Here is a 26,525-nt window from a genome sequence, read left to right on the forward strand (position 1 = left end):
GTTCAGAGAGCTTCTAGTTGAGACGAGGACATTCTTCTGCACTTTCTGCTTACATTCTACATTTAAATTGTTCTTGTTGTGCGAAATAGCCACCAGCCACAGTAAATCGCGATTGAACGCAGCCGCGTCCAATCAGCCGCTGCAGCTGGCATCCGGGACAGAGGGTGGAACCCGAGAAGCCTGAGGGGGAAACAGAGGGAGAGCACACACACAAACACAACACAGCATGCAACAGCCAGTAATACGGACTGTATGCATCATCCACTTCATCAAAATGCCTCTCACAGTGGTGTGTCTGTGTGCGCGGCCTTTTGGTAAATGTTTGATGTGGGAATTCTTCCCTCACAGAAACTAAAAACAAGCCCCTCACAGTGCCTTTCTGTGCGATCACTCGTGTGGAATCCAGGGATCAGATCCAGGGATCAGGCATGGGAGCGGAGCGGGAAGAGACGTTATAATCACCTCAGTGGGCCTCTGTTGTGTTCAGCGAGGCTGATATTTCCCCCCTCATGAGTGCATATCCCATCATATTAAAACGCAGGTTGTGTGTTCTGTTGGGTCTACACAACATTATGTTCATCATGAGAACAACAGCAGGCCTCTCCCGAGACATCCCCTGGTTACCATAGCAGCAGGTGGATCTGTTGAAGTGATGCTGCTACCCTTGGAAACGACCACCTTGTGTGTGCGTGTGTGTGTGTGCTGGGATACACTGTACCAGGGCTCCAGACTTAAATTGCAGCATTGATAAGACAGAGAGGGCAAACAGGGAAATCGATAAACGGCAGCGCATTGGACAAACAACACACAATGCGACCTTTGGCTGGGCGGGTAGATAAGTCCTTCCTCCCCCACCTTTCCTCCCACTCTCCCTCTTTCTGTCTGTCCTTGTTTATGTGTGTCTGTTAGCCTCGGTAATAAAGACCGCCGTGTGAGCAATGTGGTTGTTGTAGGCCGATCAGGCATCAGAGTGACTTTTGGAGAGATAAGGCGTGGCTGCCCTGCCCGAGGAGGCCAAAGGTAAAGAGAAAGAATTGTGATGTAGGTGGAGTTAGAGTAGATCAGGGGGAGGGTGAGAAAAACTGAGTTTGAACATGTGCAGAGAAGTGTGAGCGAGGGCAGAACAGTGAGTGTGCTGGTTTTAACAGAGACACACCGCTGTGACAGAGGAAGGAAGTGTGATAATAACCATGCTTAGGAAATGACTGCGTGAATTATTCGTTGTTCCAGTTCAGAGGCCTTTTCTGCATCCGTGCACAGAAATGAACGGCGAGGGCAGCCACCAGCGTTATGTGTCGACCTTCAGGATGCACGTCAGGCCACCCGGAGCACCGTCTGCACCGGGGGCTGTTGACACCAGAGGCAGATGTACTTACACAGGTACGGCTAATAAGCGCTGCGTGAGATCCAAGGGTGTGTGTTGATGTTGGCAGGAGCTCCGCTGGTAGCATTTAATGCCAGCGCTCGAGTAGGCAAGCCTGAATATGGTGAACCTTCCTGATAACATTTGAATTCACTGCATAAGAATTTCTTTTTTGCGGGTTTGAAAACTTTTTTTTTTTTTTTTTAATTTCCAAAGAAACTGAGACCAAACACTAAGTTTGTTGCTTTTAAAGTTGATATCCGGTGTGATGTTTGATCTGATTGTTTATTGTATTTGGGCCCCTTCATTTTCACATCACACTGAACATCACTCTCGCTCTAAAAGCTTAACAGCATACCGCCTTTCTTTCTCATCCTTTCCAGTTTGAACAAAAAGAAAACTTTTTGGTGGCTTTTGCCGTGAAACTGAAAGGGTTAGTGTGACAGGTTTACACACTGCAGGTTTAATCTCTCGGATAGCTGCATGTCATTTAATGTCTGCTTAATAGAAATAGTTTCAATGTAAATTGTGATTCGGCAGACATCACACACACACACACATCTGTCGATCAGATGACCATCTTGTGCAGCAGTCAAAACATCAGGAACAGATAAAAACAGTCGACTTAGCCACGGTGCTATTTCAAAGTCATGTTTTCACAGCAACCTGTAAGCTTGTTGGTTCAGCTGAGTTTTCACTGACGTGCTGTTGAAAGCTTTGCGGTCTGCTTACAAAAACAAAAAAAACCCGTTGATGAGTGTGTGAAGGGCGTGATAATCCACCTCTTAGTGCGTGCAGATCAAAGTAGTAAACATCTGGCGTCACAGTGAATACTTGAGGATTGTAAATGCTGGCTAAAGGTTGATGGTAAAAACAGCCATTTAAACCATAGTAATCTGTAAATGGCTTTATGACACGCAGTCAGGTCTGCTCCACTTCCACACAGTGTGGAGTTAAGGCACTGTACTACACCCGACAGGCCTAACAGCAATAGTACCGGTGATCATGTCTGCATTAGGGTTGCACGGAGGACAAGGAAAGTAGTGGCAGCACAGCAATCAAAGGCAAGAGTCAGAGCAGCTGTTCCCAGGGTCACATCAATTACACAAACTCAAAGTCACACAAACAAAGCAGAACATCTAGCTCAGTCATTCCCAAACTAGACAAATCGAAACGATCTCCACCCGGGCCGCCGTAGCCGACTTATCGGTTCCAACTGTATCCGACACACTGGAGATCTTGGGGAGACTCCGCTCCTCTCTCAGCATCTCACAAGATCAGCATCCCTGATTGTCTTTTGTTCACCTCCTTGAAGGAGATCAGCTCCAGGTGTGTCTCTTTATTCAAGTTTTACTGGATCAGGGGGGCGTGAAGTTCCAGGGAATATCCAGCCCCGGGCTTCAAGCCAGCACCCAGCTCTCACATCAATCATGCATTTAAAAACAAGACAGAAAACAAAGGAACAAAATAAAAAACACGGCCCTGTTATGTCTTATGTATTTTATATTATGGAGGAATGATGTCATCGATGTGGTTTTCTGGGCAATGATGACCTGAATTCATGTGACATTTAAGAGAAAACAAAAAGAGGAAGTGGTGTGAGCTGTTAGGGAGGATGGAACATACTCGCGTACTATTTCATTTAGCACTTCTAGCAGGTGTTGCTTCTTCTTTAAGACAAGGCCGAAGACATCAGTGTGAGGATATAGAAGTTTAGCGCGTGAATTCATTTAACAACACGAGTTTGTGGTCAAACTTTCCATTGTAAATGGACCGAGGACAGCAATAAACAGGGGGTTTGCAGTCATGATCAGTCTATTAACCCTTGATCTGCTGCCCTTACTTCGTACATCTGACTTCTTGGGTCTTGGGTTTTGTTTCGTCGGTTTCCTTTTTTATTTTGAATTTCCCTGCCTGTGTCCCGTGTTCACTTCACCTCCCGCCTCTGTGACCGCCTATCATGTATGTATCCCTCGTGTTTGTTTTCCAATCACCGTATCCTGTTTTGCCCGTTCCTCGTTTTGCACATTTTCCTCGTTTTCCTTGGATTCTTATTGTTACACATTTTTTGGACTCCCCCGCTCTGCAAGTTTTTGTTTTGCACATTTTTTGTTAGTTTATTAACTATCTGCGTTTGGGTCCATCCCCTGCTACCATTATATGTCTAAACCCTGACCGACTTCTCACCCCTTTCCAGGGTCTGTTGACCTCTCCGCTCGTAAAGGTGTGGATCCCCCCGTCTTCGCAGAGCCACTTCAAGACTGCTGCGTGGACGAAGGAAACGATATTGCACTGCGGGGGGTTCTCGCCGGAAGTCAGCCCATGGAAGTGTTGTGGTTGCACAATGGTAAGATGGGACAATTTACACCGATACAGAACATTAGATAAACAAAAGCAGCAAGAACTCGCATTTGGTTTTGAAACGGATCCTTATCTCACCGATTAACCCGCTTCAACTCTTACATTTTGCCTTATGTACATTTTGCATTATGTACATTTTGCCTTATGTACATTTTGCCTTATGTACATTTTGCAAACTAAATAGACATTGAGACATCCTTGGGACATTTCTCATGGCTGTTCTGTTTGTGCGGGAGAGAGAGAGAGAGAGAGAGTTTCTAGTTTGTTTGTTTGCTCCTATGGGCAGGTGAAGTGGCCCGTTTTGGGATTCCTTCCTTCAATGGCACGGAGACCAGTTTTGTGGTGAGTGAGTGCTTGCCAGAAGACGCTGGCGCCTACACCTGTTTGGCGGAGAACGGCGCAGGAAAGACGTCCTGCTGCGCCGCTGTGTTCGTCAGAGGTGAGGGAGACACTGGGACACACTCGTCACAAGTTTGATTACAACAATGCCTGCGGCTGCTTTCAACCTCTGCCTCTTCCAAGTTGTAATGCAACAGGACTTTCATTTCGGATGCGTCTCTTCTCCTCTTCCTCTTTCTGACAACCGATCCAGACTTTGAAACTATCTGTGGCGTCTCGAATGTCCCAACTTCTGCTTCCAAGAGCATTGTGGGGAATGGAAGGCCACCACAGTCTCCCAAAGGCGAGCTGCAGAAGTTCAAAGAAGCTGTTGGTACTTCCCCAGCAGGCTCTAAGCTTAGCCCAGTCCTGACTCCGAGAGGTAATCAGATACTCATATCTCATATCGATACAAAGGATTTCATCATTCTTGATATTTTAGGAGTCGATGTAACAACACAATACAGAGGAGCTTCCTTCCTTCCCTATACACCAGGAAATACCTTAAAACCATTGTTTTACGTCTTGTTTTACCTTCTTCGGGACGTCCATTTATACATAAATAGTTAACGCACCATTTCCCGTCTGTGTCTGATTGGTTGTCGGGCAACATGTGAACCAGTCAGGGATCATGCAGGACTTCCATAACAGTGATACACCCACTAGAGGTTCTCGGTCCCCACTGAACACCATGTAGGGAAGTGCACGGTGCAGTAAAACTCTGCAGACTGATAGCCGTAGAACAGAAGAGCAGAGCTCCGCCTCTGTCCCACTAAAACCTACCTGCGCTTCACCTGTCTCTGCAGAAGTCATCCCAAAGAAGAAAGCCAACTCGAGGACAGGTGAGAACAACTTTTCTCCTCTCTGACAAATGACGAAGCAATGCACCTGTCTTTCTGTTTTGTCACCGCTATATTGTCTGACTTCTGCTTGTTCATTTGAATGCTATTTGTTCATTAGAGTCAGTTTTTGTGTGTTTGAGTTGCTTCTGGTGCTGCTGTGGTTTGACCTGGAGGAGCTACACCTTTTTTTTTGGCCTTTGTTGTTGATATAATGTCGTCTGGCTCTAAGCTATTGTGCTCCACTATACTGGGGAACTTTATACCTTAGGGTGTAGGCTGCAACAATAAAAGCAAGAACAGCTTATGTGATGTCTGAACTTCTGCTATGAGTGCACAGGATATGTAATATTGCTTTTTATGGTTTTATGAATCAGATATAAGTGATGTCCAGAGCTTGAGAGGCAATCATTTAGAACGCTTTTTAAGAACAGTAAAGCCTTTTTAAAAAGCTTTACTGTGCTTTACTGTGTTCACTGTGTTCTTGTTCTGTCCTTGTTTGACCTGCCAAGGGACTGCAGATGCAAATTAGCTTAAGCTATAATCTGGTACAGTGCATCGAATGGAGACATTTATGTTTAAACTGTGCATGGTCCCTTTTAAATAAATGAAATTAAAAAAAAGAAAAAAAAAGTCAACTTTATCAGATTGTCTCTAGTCAAATTCCCCATCCTGATGCCACAGTATTTGAATACTGATAGCTTGAGGGTTGATATTGACTGCAGCTCTCATATGGAATATTCCATACTAATGTAAATGTATGGCAACGTTATATCACAAGAATACAGTACAGACTTCAAATGTGTGTTTGTTCCTTTTTTTTAAGGACATTTGTCTCAGTAAATATATCCGAGTGTGAAACCTTTTGAACTGAAATGCAACAGGTGAACTCGATTAGCGTTGTTTAACACACTTGAGTACACAAGAACTGGATGTACTTGTTTGGAGTAGGTCATATTATGGTTTGCTTTTGTTTACACTTGAGACACTTGGTCTCCTGTGCGCTACAATAATAAGGGTCTCGGGGGAAGTGACACACTTCCAGTCTTGGCATACAGCACTAACCACCAATTATGTAATCCCAGAGCACTAATTCTGTCTTTATCTCACACTCACACACTGGACAGTTTCCTTTCCAGTCTAAAAGTGTCAGGCCTTAAACCGGACCGAGAGTCAAAACACTCAATTCTTTTTTTAAATTGAATTCGCAGGTGCAGCATTGCATTTCGAAAACCCTCCACAGCACCTCGAGGTGAAGGCGGGACAAACTGCACGAGTGACGTGTTGTTTCGCCGGCATTCCTCCTGTAGTGTCGTGTTGGATCAGACACAAGGAACAGGTGTAATTTTAAGCCTAATTTACAAAGTATGCACTTTCTGCAATCTCATCTTTATTTCTCTCCGTATTAACCTGTCTGCATGTCTCTCTCTCTGCAGATAGTGGATGGTCCAGAGCTGTGGGCAGAAAGCACTGATAGGAGCAGCACACTGGTCATAGCAGAGGCGAAACCACAGCACGCGGGCCGCTACGCTGTCGTAGTGAAGGACCGCAGGAGCTCAGCAGAGCACGCGCTCACCATCTCTGTCATAGGTAAGGCAACAACAGCACACACTCTGCAGCATCTGGACCATGAAGCAAGTTTGCAGTTACTTGACTTCGTCATTCATTATCATCCTACCCAGAGAGGCCTCAGCCTCCGGCCTCCTGTCCCGTGGTCTCCCTCGTCTCCGCCAACAGCCTTGTGCTGTCCTGGTCCGGCCCCTGTTACGACGGCGGCAGCGCCGTCCTGGGTTACGTGGTCGAGGTAAAGAACCAAGGACGTGTTGGGTCTGGGGATTGGAGCGAGCTCACTTCCCAGTGTAAGAGCACCTCATACAGCGTGAGCTCCGGGCTACAGCCTCCTCGGGAATACTGTTTCAGAGTGAGGGCCTACAACGTAGTAGGAACAAGTGAGCCAGGACCAGTGTCGCCAGTGGTCAGGATGGAGGATAAAGGTGAGGCAACATGGGTTTTTTTAAAACCACAAAATCTGAGAGAAATATAATGAGCCTTTATTTCATTTTTATTTTTTTGTAGGTGTAGAAAAACCCAAAGAGGCCCCGCAGGCGTATTCCTGTGTCACTATTGACTCTTCACAAAAAGTCACAGATCACTACACTTTGCAGGAGAGACTGGGAATGTGAGTATCTGTCAGGAACAAGCCTGTTGTTCCAAGAAGCTTCAAAAGCGGTTTCTTCAGAAATACTGAAGAAAATCGTCCTCCCATAGGTATGGGTTGCATGTAAGACGGGCAGTCTGCCAAGTGTAGAAGAGGGAGGATTCAAATTCCTGCAAGTAGAGACACAGTTCTGCTCAATAAACAACAGATGTACACCAACGCAGGTTTCACAGCCCCAGCGACGTCACTTAATAATGGCAACAAAAAAAAAGTACTTCATCTGTTACTTTGACAGATGAAGGATTAGAATCACAGGTCTCGGATGAAAGATTGTTTTACATTTCTTTCTTGAAGTCTCAGAGGTAAAAACAAAAACAAAAAAAAACAAAGCTTGTTTCTTCATTAGGGGAAAGTTCGGCCTGGTGTTCAAGCTCATCCACAAAGAGACGGGCTGCGTTCATGCAGGGAAGTTCTACAAAGGTCGACGTGCCAAGGAGCGGGAGGCTGCTCGTAAAGAGATAGAGTTGATGAACTACCTCCACCACCCCAAACTGGTTCAGTGTCTTGCAGCGTACGATCACAGCCCTGAGATGGTCATGGTCATGGAGTTGTGAGTATCCTCGCGGACGCGTTGGTGATCCTGCAGTTTCTGGTTGCATGCAAATAAATGTGATAACCATTTGAGGTCGCTGCGGCTTACCTGTCTGCAGTATCGCAGGCGGGGAACTGTTTGAGCGTATCGTGGACGACAGCTTTGAGCACACCGAGACGGCCAGCGTGCGCTACATGCATCAGATCCTGGAGGGGATCGCCTACATGCATCAGCAGAACGTTGTCCACCTGGACCTCAAACCTGAAAACATTGTGTGCGTTGACACCACTGGCACCTCCGTGAAGATCATTGACTTCGGATTAGCCAGCAGGCTTGGTAAGTGACGTGACCCCCGCGTAATATTTACTTGTCATTTCTAGCCAATGTTCCAGGAGTAAATTAGGCAGTTTTCTGTTTAACAGATGGCAACACGCCTCTCAAGGTGATGCATGGGACTCCAGAGTTTGTGGCGCCTGAAGTGATCAACTATGAGCCTGTGTTCTTAACCACTGACATGTGGAGCATAGGAGTCATCTGCTACATATTGTGAGTCTCACATAGCTCTTTCTACATTGAAGGTGGATTTAGATTCCTTTGGGCTGAAACAAGTGAGCGGTTTCCAGTCTTCGTGCTAAGCTAAACTAGCCTGCTTCTGGTGTTAGTGGTTTCATTCATATATCATTTATCGCACAGACATAAGATTGGTTCTCATCTAACTCTTAGCAACAAAAAAAAAATGAATAAGTATATCTCCCAAAATGTAGCACTATTCATTTAAAGATTTTTTATTTGTGTGTGTTAAGCACATCCAGTGTATTTGTTTTCCATCTAAATTGGAATAACTCCCGATAACTACTCCGAGAGACTTAAAGGGGGCCGTTCATATACAAATACATGTTTTTTCCTGTTGTGCCTCTTATCAGTCTGGATTGTTTTAGTTTTTGAGATATCTGTCATAGAGATTATCTGAAATATAATGGGACTAGTGCCCCTATAACAGACTGATAGGACTGTGCTGGTGGTAACAGTCCGCCTGTTTGAATGTTGACCTTTAACGCCACCTAGTGGTTGTAGCTTGAAACGGTTAGTATAATGACACTTCCGTCTCTCGTTCTCTGGTCTTCAGACTGAGTGGCGAGTCTCCATTCCAGGGTAACAACGACGCGGAGACCCTCGCCCTGGTCACAGCTGCCCAGTGGGAGTTTGATGAGGAGAGCTTTGATGAGATTACAGACGAGGCCAAACATTTCATCAGCTCCCTGCTCAACAAAGACACCAGGTAATTTCATAAATGCACAGATGGCTCCAAGACACCATCTCTACTCAGGACCAACTATAACGCTCTGTGTTCCCCAGGCGGAGGATGTCCTGTGAGGAGGCACTTGCCCACCCTTGGATGGCATTGGAGTCTGGAGATCGTGCCGCCACCAGGACTCTGTCCAAGGAGAAGATGAAGAGGTTCTTAGCCAGGCAGAAGTGGAAGGTAACACCTCAAAACTTTTATGTTTATCTTTGAGTTTGAGGTGTTTTGTGCTTTGATTCTTTTTTTCTTTTGTTTTGTCACATAGAAAGCAGGTAAGGCCTTGTTAGCCCTGAAGAGAATGGCTCTGCTGTCGAAAGGTGACAGTTCTGCCTCTGGATCTCCGATCAGCCCTAGAGAAGGTAAGGAGCCAACTTTCTTCTGACATTTTCCTATCAGGACCTTTCTTAGTTTTCTGGTTTAATGTTGCTGTATAGGGTTTATTCCCCCTCTTTCATCTCCTGCCTCCTTCCTCCCTGTCCCAGACTCACCCCTGAGCCCGGAGGCAGAGCATGCCCTGCAGTCTTTGGAGCTCAAGATGCACGGGCCGCCCAACTTTACCCAGAGCCTGGAGGACCAGACAGTGAATCAGGGATCCAGTGCTCGCCTCTCGTGTCACCTCACAGGTACACACGACTTCACTCCGAATGTTACGATACTGTCATTTTACTGTGAAGCAATCAGGCCAAAAAGACATTTGGCCTCCCGACGTGAACTTCCCCCAAAACCGCTTTGCTCTTCGTTCATTTTAAGAGGTTCTGCTTTATTAAACCTGCCCCCTGACCCCTCCATCTATCTTGGCAGGATACCCTGACCCAGAGGTTGTTTGGCTGTGTGGTGAAGAGCCCGTGGTGGAGTCCTCCACTGTGCAGATAGAGTACGAGGAAGACGGCTGCTGTGCTTTGGTCTTCGCCAAAGTTGACCCAGAGGACACCAACGTTTACACATGTAGAGCCAACAATGACCACGGGGAGGCTTTCTGCTCAGCCAAACTCATGGTTCAAGCGTAGATCCATTATATCTTCGTGTGCAGAGATAAAATGGATAAACATAGAGTTCTTGGGTGCCTTAAATAGTTGTATTGTACATTGTTGTTTTAATGAAAATGGGGATTAATGCATGCTTTACTGTGGCTAGAAATATATAATACATGTATCATTGGACAAAATGTATGAACAGAATATTGTTACAGAGCTAGTACGAGCATAAAGGTTGATATTTCTATATGGGACTCAGGTATGGTTGTCTTAAACAACGCGTTGCAGAAAAATCCACAAATGTATCTCTTACTTTGGCTTGTGGGTGAATGATTTTAAAGCTTCCCTACAAATATTCCAGCTGGCAATATGACTGGACTGGGATATCTCTTCTGAGGAGTAAATGGGCCTGAGATGACGCTGTTTGAATCACATAGTGAAGATCTGACTTGTGATTTCTGATGTAGCTTTTATTGGGTGAACTAAAGAACGGTACAGCTATGGCGTTAACTTGAACATGCAATGCATTGAGGATTTGGGCATCCAAGTGTCTCTGGATCTTCCTGGATCTTCTACTAGTTGGCAGAAACTTGGGACACGGGAGACAATGAAACGATGTCTTGCTGAGATTTGGGGAATGTATTTCAAACTGGCCCCCGGTTGACGGGTGAATATGTGAAACAGCAATAGATTTCAGACAATTTCAAGCCTTTTTTTCATTTAATTGTATCACAATGTTTCCTTCTCCTTTACAAAGATTTGTTTGGAATATATACCCATTTTCAAGGAAAATAATTTTGCAAAAATATGAAATTGGGATTTTTTTTGTTCTTAATTTATGAATGACATTTTCCCTCGCAAACAAATATGTTAATTACAGTCATCAAGCGTTCTGTTATCCGTACGAACGCAAAAAACAACTTTACGTTACATTAGCTATTGCTAAAGTATTCACACACACGAGAACAGCGTGAAACATTTAAGCACAGAAGTGCATGGGAATGCCCTGTTTAACATTGAGAACTCCACCTCTGATGAGACACGAATGTCGTTTACAACATTTACTTTGACCATGATGAATTCAGGTTAAAAAATTAAAAATGAAGTCGTAAAAGTTGCTACAAGCAAAACACTCCATTGTAGTCCGTCTGCAGCTACTCAAGATGCTGTCATGACACTATATACAGGAGTGTAATGGAGAGCAAATTGTAGAGTTTGAAGATGGCTCTACGGTATTATTCTGTATTTTATTTTCTATAGCATTTTTACCCTCAAAACTAATAACACACTGTAAGTAAGCTTGTTCAAATGATGAAATCCAAACATCATGAGAGGAAAATAGAGACACAGGCATTGTGCTGACAAAGCTTGATATTTATTATTGATACAACGTCTCAACCAAATTACTGTTACGTTTCCAGACACAGCACATCATTACACTGTCGTGTCAATCATTCTCACAGATTACACTTCCATAGCTACCAGTTAGCAGCATGAATAACGTGAGATATTACTTTCACTGCAGAAAGCATGAAGACCCGTGCAGATTATGCAGTGAAGAGCAGAAAACCAGTGAAGGTGTTGTAGTTCCATTCACCATAATAGACCACTCGGGTTTCAAGGAGCTCCACATACACGCTGTCTCCCTCCTCGAGGGCGATGACTACGGCGTTGCTGCCCATGTCATTGGCGTCGTTCGCTGAAGTGTCCCAGACAGATACCAGCGGCTCGTTGTTCTTCATGAGGCTCACAACAGAGTTGGGAGTAGGATTGAGGTTGTTGAACATTGAGAATCGAAAGAAGTACGTCCCACTGACAAGTGCTGTGAAGATGCCTGCCAGAATAAAGAGACTGGTTTTAATTTCACGAGCCCTCATTAGTGTCTCTCTCTCTCTCTCTCTGTCTCTAACACACACACACACACACACACACACACACACGCACACGCACACGCACACACACACACACACACACACATACCTGTTGAAGGATTGTAGCCATTGCCAGTGTTGGAGAAGACCTTCTTATACTTAAGTGGGGTATGAATGGTGAAAGGTCCAACGTTTCCACGGCCAGATTCCATGAGAGCTGCAGAAAAGGCCACCTGAGGTTTGCCTGAGAGCATGAAGTTACCACAAACACATCAAAAGTAAGAATTTATGCAGGACAGAATTACAACACATGAATATTACATCCCATGAAATCATGTTTTGTCTTTGTTAGCCTATACCTGCAGTCAGGCTCCGCAGCTCCAGGACTTCTCTCTCAGCGTTTAGCAACTGAGTTTCCAGTAGCGATATCTTCGCCGCATTGTTTGCAACCTTTTGATTTATGGAAGTGAGGGATAAGGTGTCATCGTTTCCATGAGGTGACCTTTGACATACGCAGCAGCCGAACGCTAGAATCAGGACTGCAATGTTCTTCATCCTTGTGGTTTTGAGATCTGCGCCTCTGTGCAGCCTTTCTCTGTCAAACGTCCCCCTCTTATACCTCACAAGACATTGTGCAAAACGAGAAACACCAGTTTCAGGAAACACCCATTTATAAAAAACGAAACACCTTTGGAATTTCCCAACTCTATCATTGAAGTCCAACAAGTGACTGAAGAAAACTAATTATAGTATTGAATTACAATTAATGCTGCCTCTTGGATCCATTTTCCAGAAACATAACATTTCTTATCACCTCTATGCCGACGATATTCAAATATACCTTCCCCTCAAACACAGAACTGCCTCAATAAAGTCGTTAATGTGCTGCCTGGCTGATGTCAAAAGCTGGCTCTCGCTAAATCTTCTATGCCTCAACGAAGGTAAAACAGAGATCATGCTTATCAATCCCTCTCGCATTTCAGCTGCTATACCGGACAGTCCCTCATTGTGTCTTGGCCCCATGGCAACCCACTACAAATGCATGTAAAAAATCTGGGTGTGATTTTGGACTCATCTTTTATATTGGACCTCCAAGGTGGTCAAAGTCAGCTTCTTTCAGCTAATACTCTTGGCTCAGGTGAAATCCTTTCTCTCCTCGAAAGACCTGGAGAAAGTTAATCATGCTTTTATCACCTCTAGACTGAACTACTGTAATTCCTTGCGTGCTGGAATCGGCAAAAAGCTTCTATCACTTCTATCACTGCAGCGAGACTTTTAACTGGTACACGCAGGCGTGAACACATTTCACCGATCTTAAAATCCCTTCATTGGCAACCAGTAGAGTATAGAATTACTTGAAGAATGTTGTTATTTGTATTTAAGTGTTTAAATGGCACCGCCCCAGTCTATCTGTCTGACCTGCTGCAGGCATATACCCCACCTCGCTCAAAATTGACAACCCTGGCCGACCGGTCCTTCTCTGTTGCTGCCCCTGCAGCGATGAGTAAAAGGTCGTTAAAAGCTTTTAAAATGGCAGATTCAGTGATGTGAGACGTTGTAAAACCAGATTGAGAAACATCACAGATGCCATTCAAGCTGATAAAAGATTGAAGCTGTTGAAATACAACTTTCTCAAAGAGCGTTGACAGAAAAGGCAAGGTGGATATCGGTCTGTAATTTGAAAGCATTTAAAAACCGCTGTGCGGTGCTGGAGGTGATGAAACGAGGGCAGTGAACAGGAACAGGTGGGGGAGTGTCTGAGCAGCAGTAACTGCTTCAAAGATGACAGCTTGTGGTCCGAGAACGTTGCTTCACAAATTTCACTGATGCTTGCAGGAATACCAAAAGATAAAACAAGGTCCAACGTATGACCATGTTCATAAGTGGGACCAGAGACGAGCTGCTCAAGATTAAAACACTTACATAGAAATCCACTTTGCAGGAGGCCGGTAGGTCTTGGTCTGCAGGGGCAAACTTCCATATTGTTTCAAGATGGCTGAAGAGGGATCCGTCAGTACACACGGCCTGTTACAAAAGAAAGGACTCCTTCATCATCACTGACTAAGGCGATACGCTGGTAAATTGTTTTTGAGAGAATAATATTTGAAATGTTTGTTTTCTGGAGCTACCAGGACTGGGGCTCACCCTGACTTGGTGGTTTGGGTCGACGGTGACCTCAGAGGTGTAGCGCTCCACAATGGGGGGGAAACCTATTTTTTTGTTCTTGATTCATGAATAAATCTTCCCTCGCAAACCAGTATGTTAATTACAGTCATTAACCGTTCTGTTATCCATATGAACGCAAAAAACAAGCTGACGTTACATTGTGCCGTTAAAGCTTTGCATTTTGTTTTGATAAACACCTGTTAGCTGTTGCTAAAGTATTCACACACACGAGAACAGCATGAAACATTTCAGCACAGAAGTGCATGGGAATGCCCTGTTTAACATTGAGAACTCCACCTCTGATGAGACACGAATGTCGTTTACAACATTTACTTTGACCAAGATGTTTCGACTTTAAGAATTAAAGTTAAAAAATGAAAAATGAAGTCGTAAAAGTTGCTGCAAGCAAAACACTCCATTGTAGTCCGTCTGCTGCTCTACTCAAGCGTGAAAGCCAGTTGGATGAAATCAGGCCTCAGGGTCATGCATGGTGTCATCGCCGTGTCGTGTTTTCAAAAAGTTAACCAGTGTTGTTGTTAGCAGCAGCGACAGCGATGCTGTTTTTTTTTTCTTCACCATGTGAGTCTGTGTGTGAGTCATTGTGACAGAATGTGATCCTGGAGACCCCACAGGAGCACTTTGCCTGTTTATATTTATGTGTCTGTCTGTGGACACATTTCATCACCACGACAGCGGCACCACTGTGCAAGATGCTGTCATGAAACTATATACAGGAGTGTAATGGAGAGCAAATTGTAGAGTTTGAAGATGGCTCTACGGTATTATTCTGTATTTTATTTTCTCTAGCATTTTTACCCTCAAAACTAATAACACGCTGTAAGTAAGCTTGTTCAAATGATGAAATCCAAACATCACGAGAGGAAAATAGAGACACAGGCATTGTGCCGACAAAGCTTGATATTTATTATTGATACAACGTCTCAACCAAATTACTGTTACGTTTCCAGACACAGCACATCATTACACTGTCGTGTCAATCATTCTCACAGATTACACTTCCATAGCTACCAGTTAGCAGCATGAATAACGTGAGATATTACTTTCACTGCAGAAAGCATGAACACCCGTGCAGATTATGCAGTGAAGAGCAGAAAACCAGTGAAGGTGTTGTAGTGCAAGATGTCATCAAAAACCTCCCGGTTTGCATGGAGCTGCACATACACGCTGTCTCCCGCCTGGAGGGCGATGACTACGGCGTTGCTGCCCATGTCATGGGCGTCAGTCTTTACAGTGTCCCAGACAGATACCAGCCGCTCGGTGTTCTTCATGAGGCTCACAGCAGAGTTGGCAACATGAGTGTTGTGCATTGAGAATCGAAAGAAGTACGTCCCACTGACAAGTGCTGTGAAGATGCCTGCCAGAATAAAGAGACTGGTTTTAATTGCACGAGCCCTCATTAGTGTCTCTCTCTCTCTCTCTCTCTCTCTCTCTCTCTCTCTCTCTCTCTCTCTCTCTAACACACACATACCTGTTGAAGGATTGTAGCCATTGCCAGTGTTGGAGAAGACCTTCTTATACTTAAGTGGGGTAGTAATGGGAAAAGGTCCAATGTTTCCACTGTCAGAATCCGTGAGAGTTGCAGAAAAGGCCACCTGAGGTTTGCCTGAGAGCATGAAGTTACCACAAACACATCAAAAGTAAGAATTTATGCAGGACAGAATTACAACACATGAATATTACATCCCATGAAATCATGTTTTGTCTTTGTTAGCCTATACCTGCAGTCAGGCTCCGCAGCTCCAGGACTTCTCTCTCAGCGTTTAGCAACTGAGATTCCAGTAGTGTTATCTTCTCGGCCATGTTTGCAACTTTCTCCACCACCGCTCCCAGGGTTTGACTGATGAAAGTGAGGGATAAGGTGTCATCGTTTCCATGAGGTGACCTTTGACATACGCAGCAGCCGAACGCTAGAATCAGGACTGCAATGTTCTTCATCCTTGTGGTTTTGAGATCTGCGCCTCTGTGCAGCCTTTCTCTGTCAAACGTCCCCCTCTTATACCTCACAAGACATTGTGCAAAACGAGAAACACCAGTTTCAGGAAACACCCATTTATAAAAAACGAAACACCTTTGGAATTTCCCAACTCTATCATTGAAGTCCAACAAGTGACTGAAGAAAACTAATTATAGTATTGAATTACAATTAATGCTGCCTCTTGGATCCATTTTCCAGAAACATAACATTTCTTATCACCTCTATGCCGACGATATTCAAATATACCTTCCCCTCAAACACAGAACTGCCTCAATAAAGTCGTTAATGTGCTGCCTGGCTGATGTCAAAAGCTGGCTCTCGCTAAATCTTCTATGCCTCAACGAAGGTAAAACAGAGATCATGCTTATCAATCCCTCTCGCATTTCAGCTGCTATACCGGACAGTCCCTCATTGTGTCTTGGCCCCATGGCAACCCACTACAAATGCATGTAAAAAAATCTGGGTGTGATTTTGGACTCATCTTTTATATTGGACCTCCAAGGTGGTCAAAGTCAGCTTCTTTCAGCTAATACTCTTGGCTCAGGTGAAATCCTTTCTCTCCTCGAAAGACCTGGAGAAAGTTAATCATGCTTTTATCACCTCTAGACTGAACTACTGTAATTCCTTGTGTGCTGGAATCGGCAAAAAGCTTCTATCACTTCTATCACTGCAGCGAGACTTTTAACTGGTACACGCAGGCGTGAACACATTTCACCGATCTTAAAATCCCTTCATTGGCAACCAGTAGAGTACAGAATTACTTGAAGAATGTTGTTATTTGTATTTAAGTATTTAAATGGCACCGCCCCAGTCTATCTGTCTGACCTGCTGCAGGCATATACCCCACCTCGCTCAAAATTGACAACCCTGGCCGACCGGTCCTTCTCTGTTGCTGCCCCTGCAGCGATGAGTAAAAGGTCGTTAAAAGCTTTTAAAATGGCAGATTCAGTGATGTGAGACGTTGTAAAACCAGATTGAGAAACATCACAGATGCCATTCAAGCTGATAAAAGATTGAAGCTGTTGAAATACAACTTTCTCAAAGAGCGTTGACAGAAAAGGCAAGGTGGATATCGGTCTGTAATTTGAAAGCATTTAAAAACCGCTGTGCGGTGCTGGAGGTGATGAAACGAGGGCAGTGAACAGGAACAGGTGGGGGAGTGTCTGAGCAGCAGTAACTGCTTCAAAGATGACAGCTTGTGGTCCGAGAACGTTGCTTCACAAATTTCACTGATGCTTGCAGGAATACCAAAAGATAAAACAAGGTCCAACGTATGACCATGTTCATAAGTGGGACCAGAGACGAGCTGCTCAAGATTAAAACACTTACATAGAAATCCACTTTGCAGGAGGCCGGTAGGTCTTGGTCTGCAGGGGCAAACTTCCATATTGTTTCAAGATGGCTGAAGAGGGATCCGTCAGTACACACGGCCTGTTACAAAAGAAAGGACTCCTTCATCATCACTGACTAAGGCGATACGCTGGTAAATTGTTTTTGAGAGAATAATATTTGAAATGTTTGTTTTCTGGAGCTACCAGGACTGGGGCTCACCCTGACTTGGTGGTTTGGGTCGACGGTGACCTCAGAGGTGTAGCGCTCCACAATGGGGGCAAAACCTATTTTTTTGTTCTTGATTCATGAATAAATCTTCCGTCGCAAACCAATATGTTAATTACAGTCATTAACCGTTCTGTTATCCATACGAACGCAAAAAACAAGCTGACGTTACATTGTGCCGTTAAAGCTTTGCATTTTGTTTTGATGAACACCTGTTAGCTGTTGCTAAAGTATTCACACACACGAGAACAGCATGAAACATTTCAGCACAGAAGTGCATGGGAATGCCCTGTTTAACATTGAGAACTCCACCTCTGATGAGACACGAATGTCGTTTACAACATTTACTTTGACCAAGATGTTTCGACTTTAAGAATTAAAGTAAAAAAATGAAAAATTAAGTCGTAAAAGTTGCTACAAGCAAAACACTCCATTGTAGTCCGTCTGCTGCTCTACTCAAGCGTGAAAGCCAGTTGGATGAAATCAGGCCTCAGGGTCATGCATGGTGTCATCGCCGTGTCGTGTTTTCAAAAAGTTAACCAGTGTTGTTGTTAGCAGCAGCGACAGCGATGCTGTTTTTTTTTCTTCACCATGTGAGTCTGTGTGTGAGTCATTGTGACAGAATGTGATCCTGGAGACCCCACAGGAGCACTTTGCCTGTTTATATTTATGTGTCTGTCTGTGGACACATTTCATCACCACGACAGCGTCGACACTGTGCAAGATGCTGTCATGAAACTATATACAGGAGTGTAATGGAGAGCAAATTGTAGAGTTTGAAGATGGCTCTACGGTATTATTCTGTATTTTATTTTCTATAGTATTTTTACCCTCAAAACTAACAACACGCTGTAAGTAAGCTTGTTTCAAATGATGAAATCCAAACATCATGAGAGGAAAATAGAGACACAGGCATTGTGCCGACAAAGCTTGATATTTATTATTGATACAACGTCTCAACCAAATGACTGTTACGTTTCCAGACACAGCACATCATTACACTGTCGTGTCAATCATTCTCACAGATTACACTTCCATAGCTACCAGTTAGCAGCATGAATAACGTGAGATATTACTTTCACTGCAGAAAGCATGAACACCCGTGCAGATTATGCAGCGAAGAGCAGAAAACCAGTGAAGGTGTTGTACGTCCATTCATCATCATAGACCACTCGGGTTGCATGGAGCTGCACATACACGCCGTCTCCCTCCTCGAGGGCGATGACTACGGCGTTGCTGCCCATGTCATTGGCGTCGTTCGCTGAAGTGTCCCAGACAGATACCAGCAGCTCGTTGTTCTTCATGAGGCTCACAACAGAGTTGGGAGTAGGATTGAGGTTGTTGAACATTGAGAATCGAAAGAAGTACGTCCCACTGACAAGTGCTGTGAAGATGCCTGCCAGAATAAAGAGACTGGTTTTAATTTCACGAGCCCTCATTAGTGTCTCTCTCTCTCTCTCTCTCTCTCTCTCTCTCTCTCTCTCTCTCTCTCTCTAACACACACACACACGCACACGCACACACACACACACACACACACACACACACACACACACACACATACCTGTTGAAGGATTGTAGCCATTGCCAGTGTTGGAGAAGACCTTCTTATACTTAAGTGGGGTATAAATGGTGAAAGGTCCAACGTTTCCACGGCCAGATTCCATGAGAGCTGCAGAAAAGGCCACCTGAGGTTTGCCTGAGAGCATGAAGTTACCACAAACACATCTAAAGTAAGAATTTATGCAGGACAGAATTACAACACATGAATATTACAACCCATGAAATCATGTTTTGTCTTTGTTAGCCTATACCTGCAGTCAGGCTCCGCAGCTCCAGGACTTCTCTCTCAGCGTTTAGCAACTGAGATTCCAGTAGCGATATCTTCGCCGCATTGTTTGCAACCTTTTGATTTATGGAAGTGAGGGATAAGGTGTCATCGTTTCCATGAGGTGACCTTTGACATACGCAGCAGCCGAACGCTAGAATCAGGACTGCAATGTTCTTCATCCTTGTGGTTTTGAGATCTGCGCCTCTGTGCAGCCTTTCTCTGTCAAACGTCCCCCTCTTATACCTCACAAGACATTGTGCAAAACGAGAAACACCAGTTTCAGGAAACACCCATTTATAAAAAAACTAAACACCTTTGGAATTTCCCAACTCTATCATTGAAGTCCAACAAGTGACTGAAGAAAACTAATTATAGTATTGAATTACAATTAATGCTGCCTCTTGGATCCATTTTCCAGAAACATAACATTTCTTATCACCTCTATGCCGACGATATTCAAATATACCTTCTCCTCAAACACAGAACTGCTTCAATAAAGTCTTTAATGTGCTGCCTGGCTGATGTCAAAAGCTGGCTCTCGCTAAATCTTCTATGCCTCAACGAAGGTAAAACAGAGATCATGCTTATCAATCCCTCTCGCATTTCAGCTGCTATACCGGACAGTCCCTCATTGTGTCTTGGCCCCATGGCAACCCACTACAAATGCATGTAAATAAATCTGGGTGTGATTTTGGACTCATCTTTTATATTGGACCTCCAAGGTGGTCAAAGTCAGCTTCTTTCAGCTCATACTCTTGGCTCAGGTGAAATCCTTTCTCTCCTCGAAAGACCTGGAGAAAGTTAATCATGCTTTCATCACCTCTAGACTGGACTACTGTAATTCCTTGTGTGCTGGAATCGGCAAAAAGCTTCGATCACTTCTATCACTGCAGCGAGACTTTTAACTGGTACACGCAGGCGTGAACACATTTCACCGATCTTAAAATCCCTTCATTGGCAACCAGTAGAGTACAGAATTACTTGAAGAATGTTGTTATTTGTATTTAAGTGTTGAAATGGCACCGCCCCAGTCTATCTGTCTGACCTGCTGCAGGCATATACCCCACCTCGCTCAAAATTGACAACCCTGGCCGACCGGTCCTTCTCTGTTGCTGCCCCTGCAGCGATGAGTAAAAGGTCGTTAAAAGCTTTTAAAATGGCAGATTCAGTGATGTGAGACGTTGTAAAACCAGATTGAGATACATCACAGATGCCATTCAAGCTGATAAAAGATTGAAGCTGTTGAAATACAACTTTCTCAAAGATCGTTGACAGAAAAGGCAAGGTGGATATCGGTCTGTAATTTGATGGGTCAGAGGGTTCCAGATTAGGTTTCTTGATGAGAGGAATTACTGTTGCATGTTTGAAATGGACTGGCACTGATCCAGGAAACAGATTTATAATTGACAGTATATATGGTCCAATTTCAACAAAAACCTGCTTAAAGAGACCTGGGGAGATGATGTCAGAGTGGCACATTGTAGTTTTTCGTTGATCAACAATTTTAGTGAGAGCTGGGAGGGAAACAGGCTTAAAATGGTCCAACACAGCAGAAGAAGTGAGAGAATTACTTGGATCAATGTAGTGGGATGTAACACCAGACCCAAGATTTGAGATTATGTCCTGCAAGTTAGCAGCATGAATAACGTGAGATATTACTTTTACTGCAGAAAGCATGAAGACCCGTGCAGATTATGCAGTGAAGAGCAGAAAACCAGTGAAGGTGTTGTAGTGCAAGATGTCATCATAGACCTCCCGGTTTGCATGGAGCTGCACATACACGCTGTCTCCCGCCTGGAGGGCGATGACTACGGCGTTGCTGCCCATGTCATTGCCGTCAGTCTTTACAGCGTCCCAGACAGATACCAGCCGCTCGGTGTTCTTCATGAGGCTCACAGCAGAGTTGGCAACATGACTGTTGTGCATTGAGAATCGAAAGAAGTACGTCCCACTGACAAGTGCTGTGAAGATGCCTGCCAGAATAAAGAGACTGGTTTTAATTGCACGAGCCCTCATTAGTGTCTCTCTCTCTCTCTCTCTCTCTCTCTCTCTCTCTCTCTCTCTCTCTCTCTAACACACACATACCTGTTGAAGGATTGTAGCCATTGCCAGTGTTGGAGAAGACCTTCTTATACTTAAGTGGGGTAGTAATGGGAAAAGGTCCAATGTTTCCAGTGTCAGAATCCGTGAGAGTTGCAGAAAAGGCCACCTGAGGTTTGCCTGAGAGCATGAAGTTACCACAAACACATCAAAAGTAAGAATTTATGCAGGACAGAATTACAACACATGAATATTACATCTCATGAAATCATGTTTTGTCTTTGTTAGCCTATACCTGCAGTCAGGCTCCGCAGCTCTAGGACTTCTCTCTCAGCGTTTAGCAACTGAGATTCCAGTCGCGTTATCTTCTCGGCCATGTTTGCAACATCTTGACTTATGGAAGTGAGGGATAGGGTTTCATCGTTTCCATGAGGTGACCTTTGACATACGCAGCAGCCGAACGCTAGAATCAGGACTGCAATGTTCTTCATCCTTTTTTGAGATCTGCGCCTCTGTGCAGCCTTTCTCTGTCAAACGTCCCCCTCTTATACTTCACAAGACATTGTGCAAAATACCCATTTATGAATCACTGTTTAGTGATTTATAAATGGGTATTTCCTAATACTGCTGTTTCATTATTGATAGAGTTGGGAAAGTTCAAACTCTAAAGTCCAACAAGTGAATCAATAACACATTTGTTTACTTCACTGTAAAGTAAAGTTCACAAAGTGCTGTTGAACCTGATTAAATGGGGCATCGTGTTTATAAGGCTGTCTTGATGAATGTTTAAAGTCATTAAAATATTCTTCTTCTGCTGTGTTTATTATTTGAAGACGTTACGTTTGAACTCAATGATTTGAAACATGAAAACCATAACTTCTCTTACTGTAGCTCCACCTCAAACACACCGTATGCCACGCTGCTAAAAATAATTTGCAGGAAATAAATCTGATCTCATCTCATCTGAATCACACAGAATTGGACCTGAAAGAAATGTCTTCTTCATCACATAAGTTGCTTGTCATCTAAAATATTTCTCATATTGTATCTTTGAACAGTTCTGAGCTTCTGTATGCACTGTGACATGACCTCATGTATGTCTCTGCAACACCAGGACTTAACTCCTCTTTTACTTTCATTTCGCATTTTCAAGCAATCTCACCAGGAGTCCATACATGATGAATCTGGCACAAACACAACGAGTAAACAGATATTGATTCAATCCACTACACTGGAAATCCTTGCTTGCAGCACATAAAAAACATTAATGCAATAAATGACGCTTCGACATAGATTGACTAAAACAAAAGTGTTTTAATTCCACAGACAAAGATAAGATGAACAAGAAATAGCTCGTAACCCTTTTAGATGTTTTGGTGTTGAGCCCACAATCGTACAAAGAAACATCATTTGAAACCACGTATGTATTCCTGACCTATAAGTGACTAAATATGTACAAGGAAGTCAGTAAATTAGCTCGTGGACGATAAATAAACAGTAAGTATGTTTAATGTGCATCGTCAACTCAAGTGTAAGATACGGATGTGTGCAAAAAGAAGAACCAGCTTCCTGTGTAGGACACGTGTTGAGAGGAGGTAGAGCAGAGTTTGGTTAAAGGTCTCAGGGAGCGTGGAGGCCTCATGTCGACCGCCTCCTCGATGGCGCCTCCTGCTGGCTGCTATACAGCATCGCAGCTCGGGACTCGAAGGCATTGACCATCTGTTGCACCACTTCGTCAAAGAAGATTCTGGCCAGCTGAGAGTGCAAAAGAGACTTGAACTCAAACGAAACCTACAGAGGACACAGGAGGGGGACAAACAAGTTTGTGACTTTATTGTATAAATCACAACCAGAGACGTCTTTGGCGGAGTTCAAAGTCGCTTTTGACCGTCAGACTTTCCCTTCCTTCCTCAAACCGCCTCCCAGCAGCTCCTTTACACTGTTCCCCGACAGCTATTTCAGGCTTCCTGGGACACCAGCGTGCTACTGGAGACCAAATTTAGAGCATATTGAGATTTTACCCAACACTTCCTTTGAGTCAGTCACAATATTCACAACAGTACAGGAGCGAAGACCTGGAATGAGTCTCTCTTTCAGCATGCGATCGGATCCCTTAAGTCCCATGGGAAAGTTATCCTATTTTGATCAGTGGGTTTGTTTACAATAATAATGTCACTGCTATTTGACTCATTTTAATTGTTTACATTATTTTATTTTCATTGCAGAGTTCTACTTCAAATTCCAACGACTGCTGCAAAAAAACTGATTTCCTCACAACTCTCGGGGTCAGATACACACTTACATAGAAATCCACTTTGCAGGAGGCCGGTAGGTCTTGGTCTGCAGGGGCAAACTTCCATATTGTTTCAAGATGGCTGAAGAGGGATCCGTCAGTACACACGGCCTGTTACAAAAGAAAGGACTCCTTCATCATCACTGACTAAGGCAGTGGTTCTCAAACTATGGGGCGCGCCCCTCTAGTGGGGCGCAGGGGGAAATGCAGAATTGTTTTTATTTCAAGAACTTTATTCATACCTGCAAACTTGTCGCTTTTCGGCAAAATTCGCTGTTTTGAATGAAAATATATCATCCACGTGAATCGTGTAGATCCGTAGAGGTTTTTTTTGGGGGGGGGGGGGGGGGGTCAACTGGCAAGCCAGCGTTTCTCAGATTGGAGTGAGACGAGGAGAAAAGGGGATGTCGTGATCTTCACAATAAAACATCTCTGATGTGACGTGACGTGTCGAGTCTTGGCCAATCAGCGTGCAGATGTCTGCACAGACATCTGCACGCAGACATTCCCTCCGTTAAAGTTACGTTATGTTACCGTTCAGACTTGCTGGGTTAAGTTAACGTCCGCTGCATGCGGAACTTTTTCGACTGTTAACGTTCGTCATTATCGCGATTTAGGAGGAAAAAACGTAACGTGATGAAACATGCAGCACCCCCGTGTTGCATGTTAACGTTAAACCGGAACACCGGCGCATCTGGTTGCAGGTTGTTTGCTTAAACTCAAAGTAGAATGAGGATGATTTCGTGGTCAGAATAGGGCTGAGATGTGAGTGGAGCTGGGCCTGGATAAAGGTGGAGCTGGGCCTGGATAAAGGTGGAGCTGGGCCTGGATAAAGGTGGAGCTGGGCCTGGATAAAGGTAGAGCTGGGCCTGGATAAAGGTGGAGGTCTAAACAGACATGAGTACAGCTTCCTGCTGTCACAGTATTTTCAATATATTGATAAGCCAGGCTATGCTACATGCAGCCTCTGCTCCAAGGAGATAAAGTACTCACGTGCCCTCTCATCACACTGTACACACTGTTCACTGCGATGACCACAGCCAGTGTACGAACAGTCCCACGTGCAGCTCTTATTTTACTTTTAGAATGCTACATTTTAAAGCTCATATTTAAAATAAAATGCTCCAGATATGTGTGAGCATATGCTCATTTTGTTTTGCACAGGTTGCACGTTATTGTTGTTTTGAAAAGAAACTCAGGAAAACTCTTTATTGCCAAATATTTGAACTTGTTTCGTTTTTCACAGGTTGCAGTTTATTGTTATTATCTTAGAAAGATATTCAGTGCAAAACAGGTGAATTGCAGCCACAATAAGCTATTTTTTTGCCAAATATTAGTTATTTTTTGCACAGATTGAACTTTATTTGCATTGTTCGAACAAAGCGATTGCACATTGTATTTGTTTTTGTCTGCTGGAGCAATCTGGTTTACTTGAAAGTGATTGCAATTTTCTTTATTCTATTATTTGAAAAAGCACAGATGGAGGAGTCACAAAATGTTGTCATTTCAATAAAAGTTCAACATGGACCACTTTGTTACAATTTTGTTGGGGCGGTGGGGCATGAACATTTTTCTTCCTCCAAAGTTGGGCGTGACAGAAAAAGTTTGAGAAGCACTGGACGAAGGCAATACGCTGGGTGTGTTGTTTTTTTAGTGATTACTGTTTGTTTTCTGGAGCTACCAGGACTGGGGCTCACCCTGACTTGGTGGTTTGGGACGACGGTGACCTCAGAGGTGTAGCGCTCCACAATGGGGGGGAAACCTATTTCGAGATCCGCCCGGACGTCACCGCTCTGTCCCTTGGTGACCCGAGACTTCTTGCACCAGGGAACAAAGTGCTGATACTGGTCCACGCTGGCCACCACATTGTACATCTGCTCTGGAGAATACCTGAACACACACACACACCCGATGAGACCGTGTCACCGCTTCAACATCATTTCATGTATTTTATTTTATTTCAGTGGTCTTAAACACATTGCACATAATTTGGGGGCACTCACCCTAATGTCCGGCACTCGGTGTACTCTATCCTGCGTGTGCTGGTGGGAAAAGCCAGGTTGATGAAGCTGCGGCTGGGTGTGCTGGCGGGGACGCAGAGAGGCAGGCCGGCCCTCCTCGCCGCCGGGGCCCCACAGGAGCCCCACGAGTGTCTTCTGAAGGGGGGGGAGACATGAGGGGGGACCTGTGACGTCTGAGTTTACCCCTCAGTATTTTAGGTTGTAAATTCCCAATCGGGCCGTATGAGCATCTATTCAAGTGAAAGCAAAGCATTCATGAACATCTCTCTGAAGACAGACCCCCCCCCCCCCCCCTCCAATGCTTCGCCGCTGAGGAAACCTAGGTGCATACCTACCACAAGAGGGAGAGAGGACCGAGTCTCGTGACTGTAAGTTGAACCGTTCACTCGCGCACATCCCCCACACAGTACAACCCGTGAATACAGTAACAACAAACCAGCTCCGGAAATTTCAAGAAAAAAAAAAAAAGGCAGTTTAAAATGACACCAACAGCCACATTTCGATAAACGCGCGTGACTAATGACATTCAACCAAAACTTCTGTCTCTTCAGTATTTCACCGAACGTTACGTTACGGGGGGGGGGGGGGGGTTCCATTGTTTTACTCACAAGATATTTGCTCTTCTGCCGTTTCCTCGCACGGCTGTGGCGGAGTGAGCTGCAGACATCTCCCGCAGCGCCGTGAGCAGAAGCGGCCTCGTTCTTGTGGTCATCCTGATGTTTGTGTGTTTGGAGACTGACAGACTGTCTGTCGTTCTGACTGATGACTCTGCTGCACTTGTC

The 26,525-nt window shown here is 44.3% G+C and overlaps 4 protein-coding genes across 4 annotated transcripts; 1 reads left to right on the plus strand and 3 right to left on the minus strand.

Annotated features, from left to right (window-relative positions):
• The first annotated feature begins 1,153 nt into the window (after positions 1–1,153).
• On the plus strand, positions 1,154–11,796 carry mylk5 (myosin, light chain kinase 5). The gene is made up of 17 exons (XM_079281883.1): positions 1,154–1,380; positions 3,561–3,710; positions 4,011–4,163; positions 4,317–4,484; positions 4,909–4,944; positions 6,153–6,280; positions 6,378–6,531; positions 6,624–6,935; positions 7,018–7,120; positions 7,506–7,709; positions 7,810–8,027; positions 8,114–8,237; positions 8,818–8,970; positions 9,048–9,174; positions 9,260–9,353; positions 9,477–9,617; positions 9,796–11,796. The coding sequence occupies exons 1-17, from the start codon at positions 1,263–1,265 to the stop codon at positions 9,999–10,001; spliced, it is 2,589 nt and encodes an 862-aa protein (XP_079138009.1). The 5' UTR covers positions 1,154–1,262; the 3' UTR covers positions 10,002–11,796.
• LOC306787382 (complement C1q tumor necrosis factor-related protein 4-like) lies at positions 11,516–15,826 on the minus strand (the record flags this gene model as incomplete). Its single annotated transcript, XM_079282501.1, has 5 exons — positions 11,516–11,802; positions 11,949–12,083; positions 15,123–15,380; positions 15,495–15,629; positions 15,745–15,826. 5 exons carry the CDS (start codon positions 15,824–15,826, stop codon positions 11,516–11,518), a joined length of 897 nt encoding a protein of 298 aa, XP_079138627.1.
• A 2,841-nt stretch (positions 15,827–18,667) lies between these two features.
• LOC306787384 (complement C1q tumor necrosis factor-related protein 4-like) lies at positions 18,668–21,806 on the minus strand (the record flags this gene model as incomplete). The annotated part of the gene is made up of 5 exons (XM_079282503.1): positions 18,668–18,954; positions 19,123–19,257; positions 21,105–21,362; positions 21,475–21,609; positions 21,725–21,806. 5 exons carry the CDS (start codon positions 21,804–21,806, stop codon positions 18,668–18,670), a joined length of 897 nt encoding a protein of 298 aa, XP_079138629.1.
• A 1,173-nt stretch (positions 21,807–22,979) lies between these two features.
• LOC306786581 (coenzyme Q-binding protein COQ10 homolog, mitochondrial) lies at positions 22,980–26,493 on the minus strand. The gene is made up of 5 exons (XM_079281394.1): positions 26,352–26,493; positions 25,726–25,878; positions 25,420–25,612; positions 23,732–23,833; positions 22,980–23,220 (listed from the first exon to the last, which is right to left on the minus strand). Exons 1-5 carry the CDS (start codon positions 26,453–26,455, stop codon positions 23,068–23,070), a joined length of 705 nt encoding a protein of 234 aa, XP_079137520.1. The 5' UTR covers positions 26,456–26,493; the 3' UTR covers positions 22,980–23,067.
• Between the last annotated feature and the right edge of the window lie 32 nt (positions 26,494–26,525).

This window comes from Melanostigma gelatinosum, assembly GCF_949748355.1.
Source record: "Melanostigma gelatinosum genome assembly, chromosome: 13".
NCBI lineage: Eukaryota > Metazoa > Chordata > Actinopteri > Perciformes > Zoarcidae > Melanostigma > Melanostigma gelatinosum.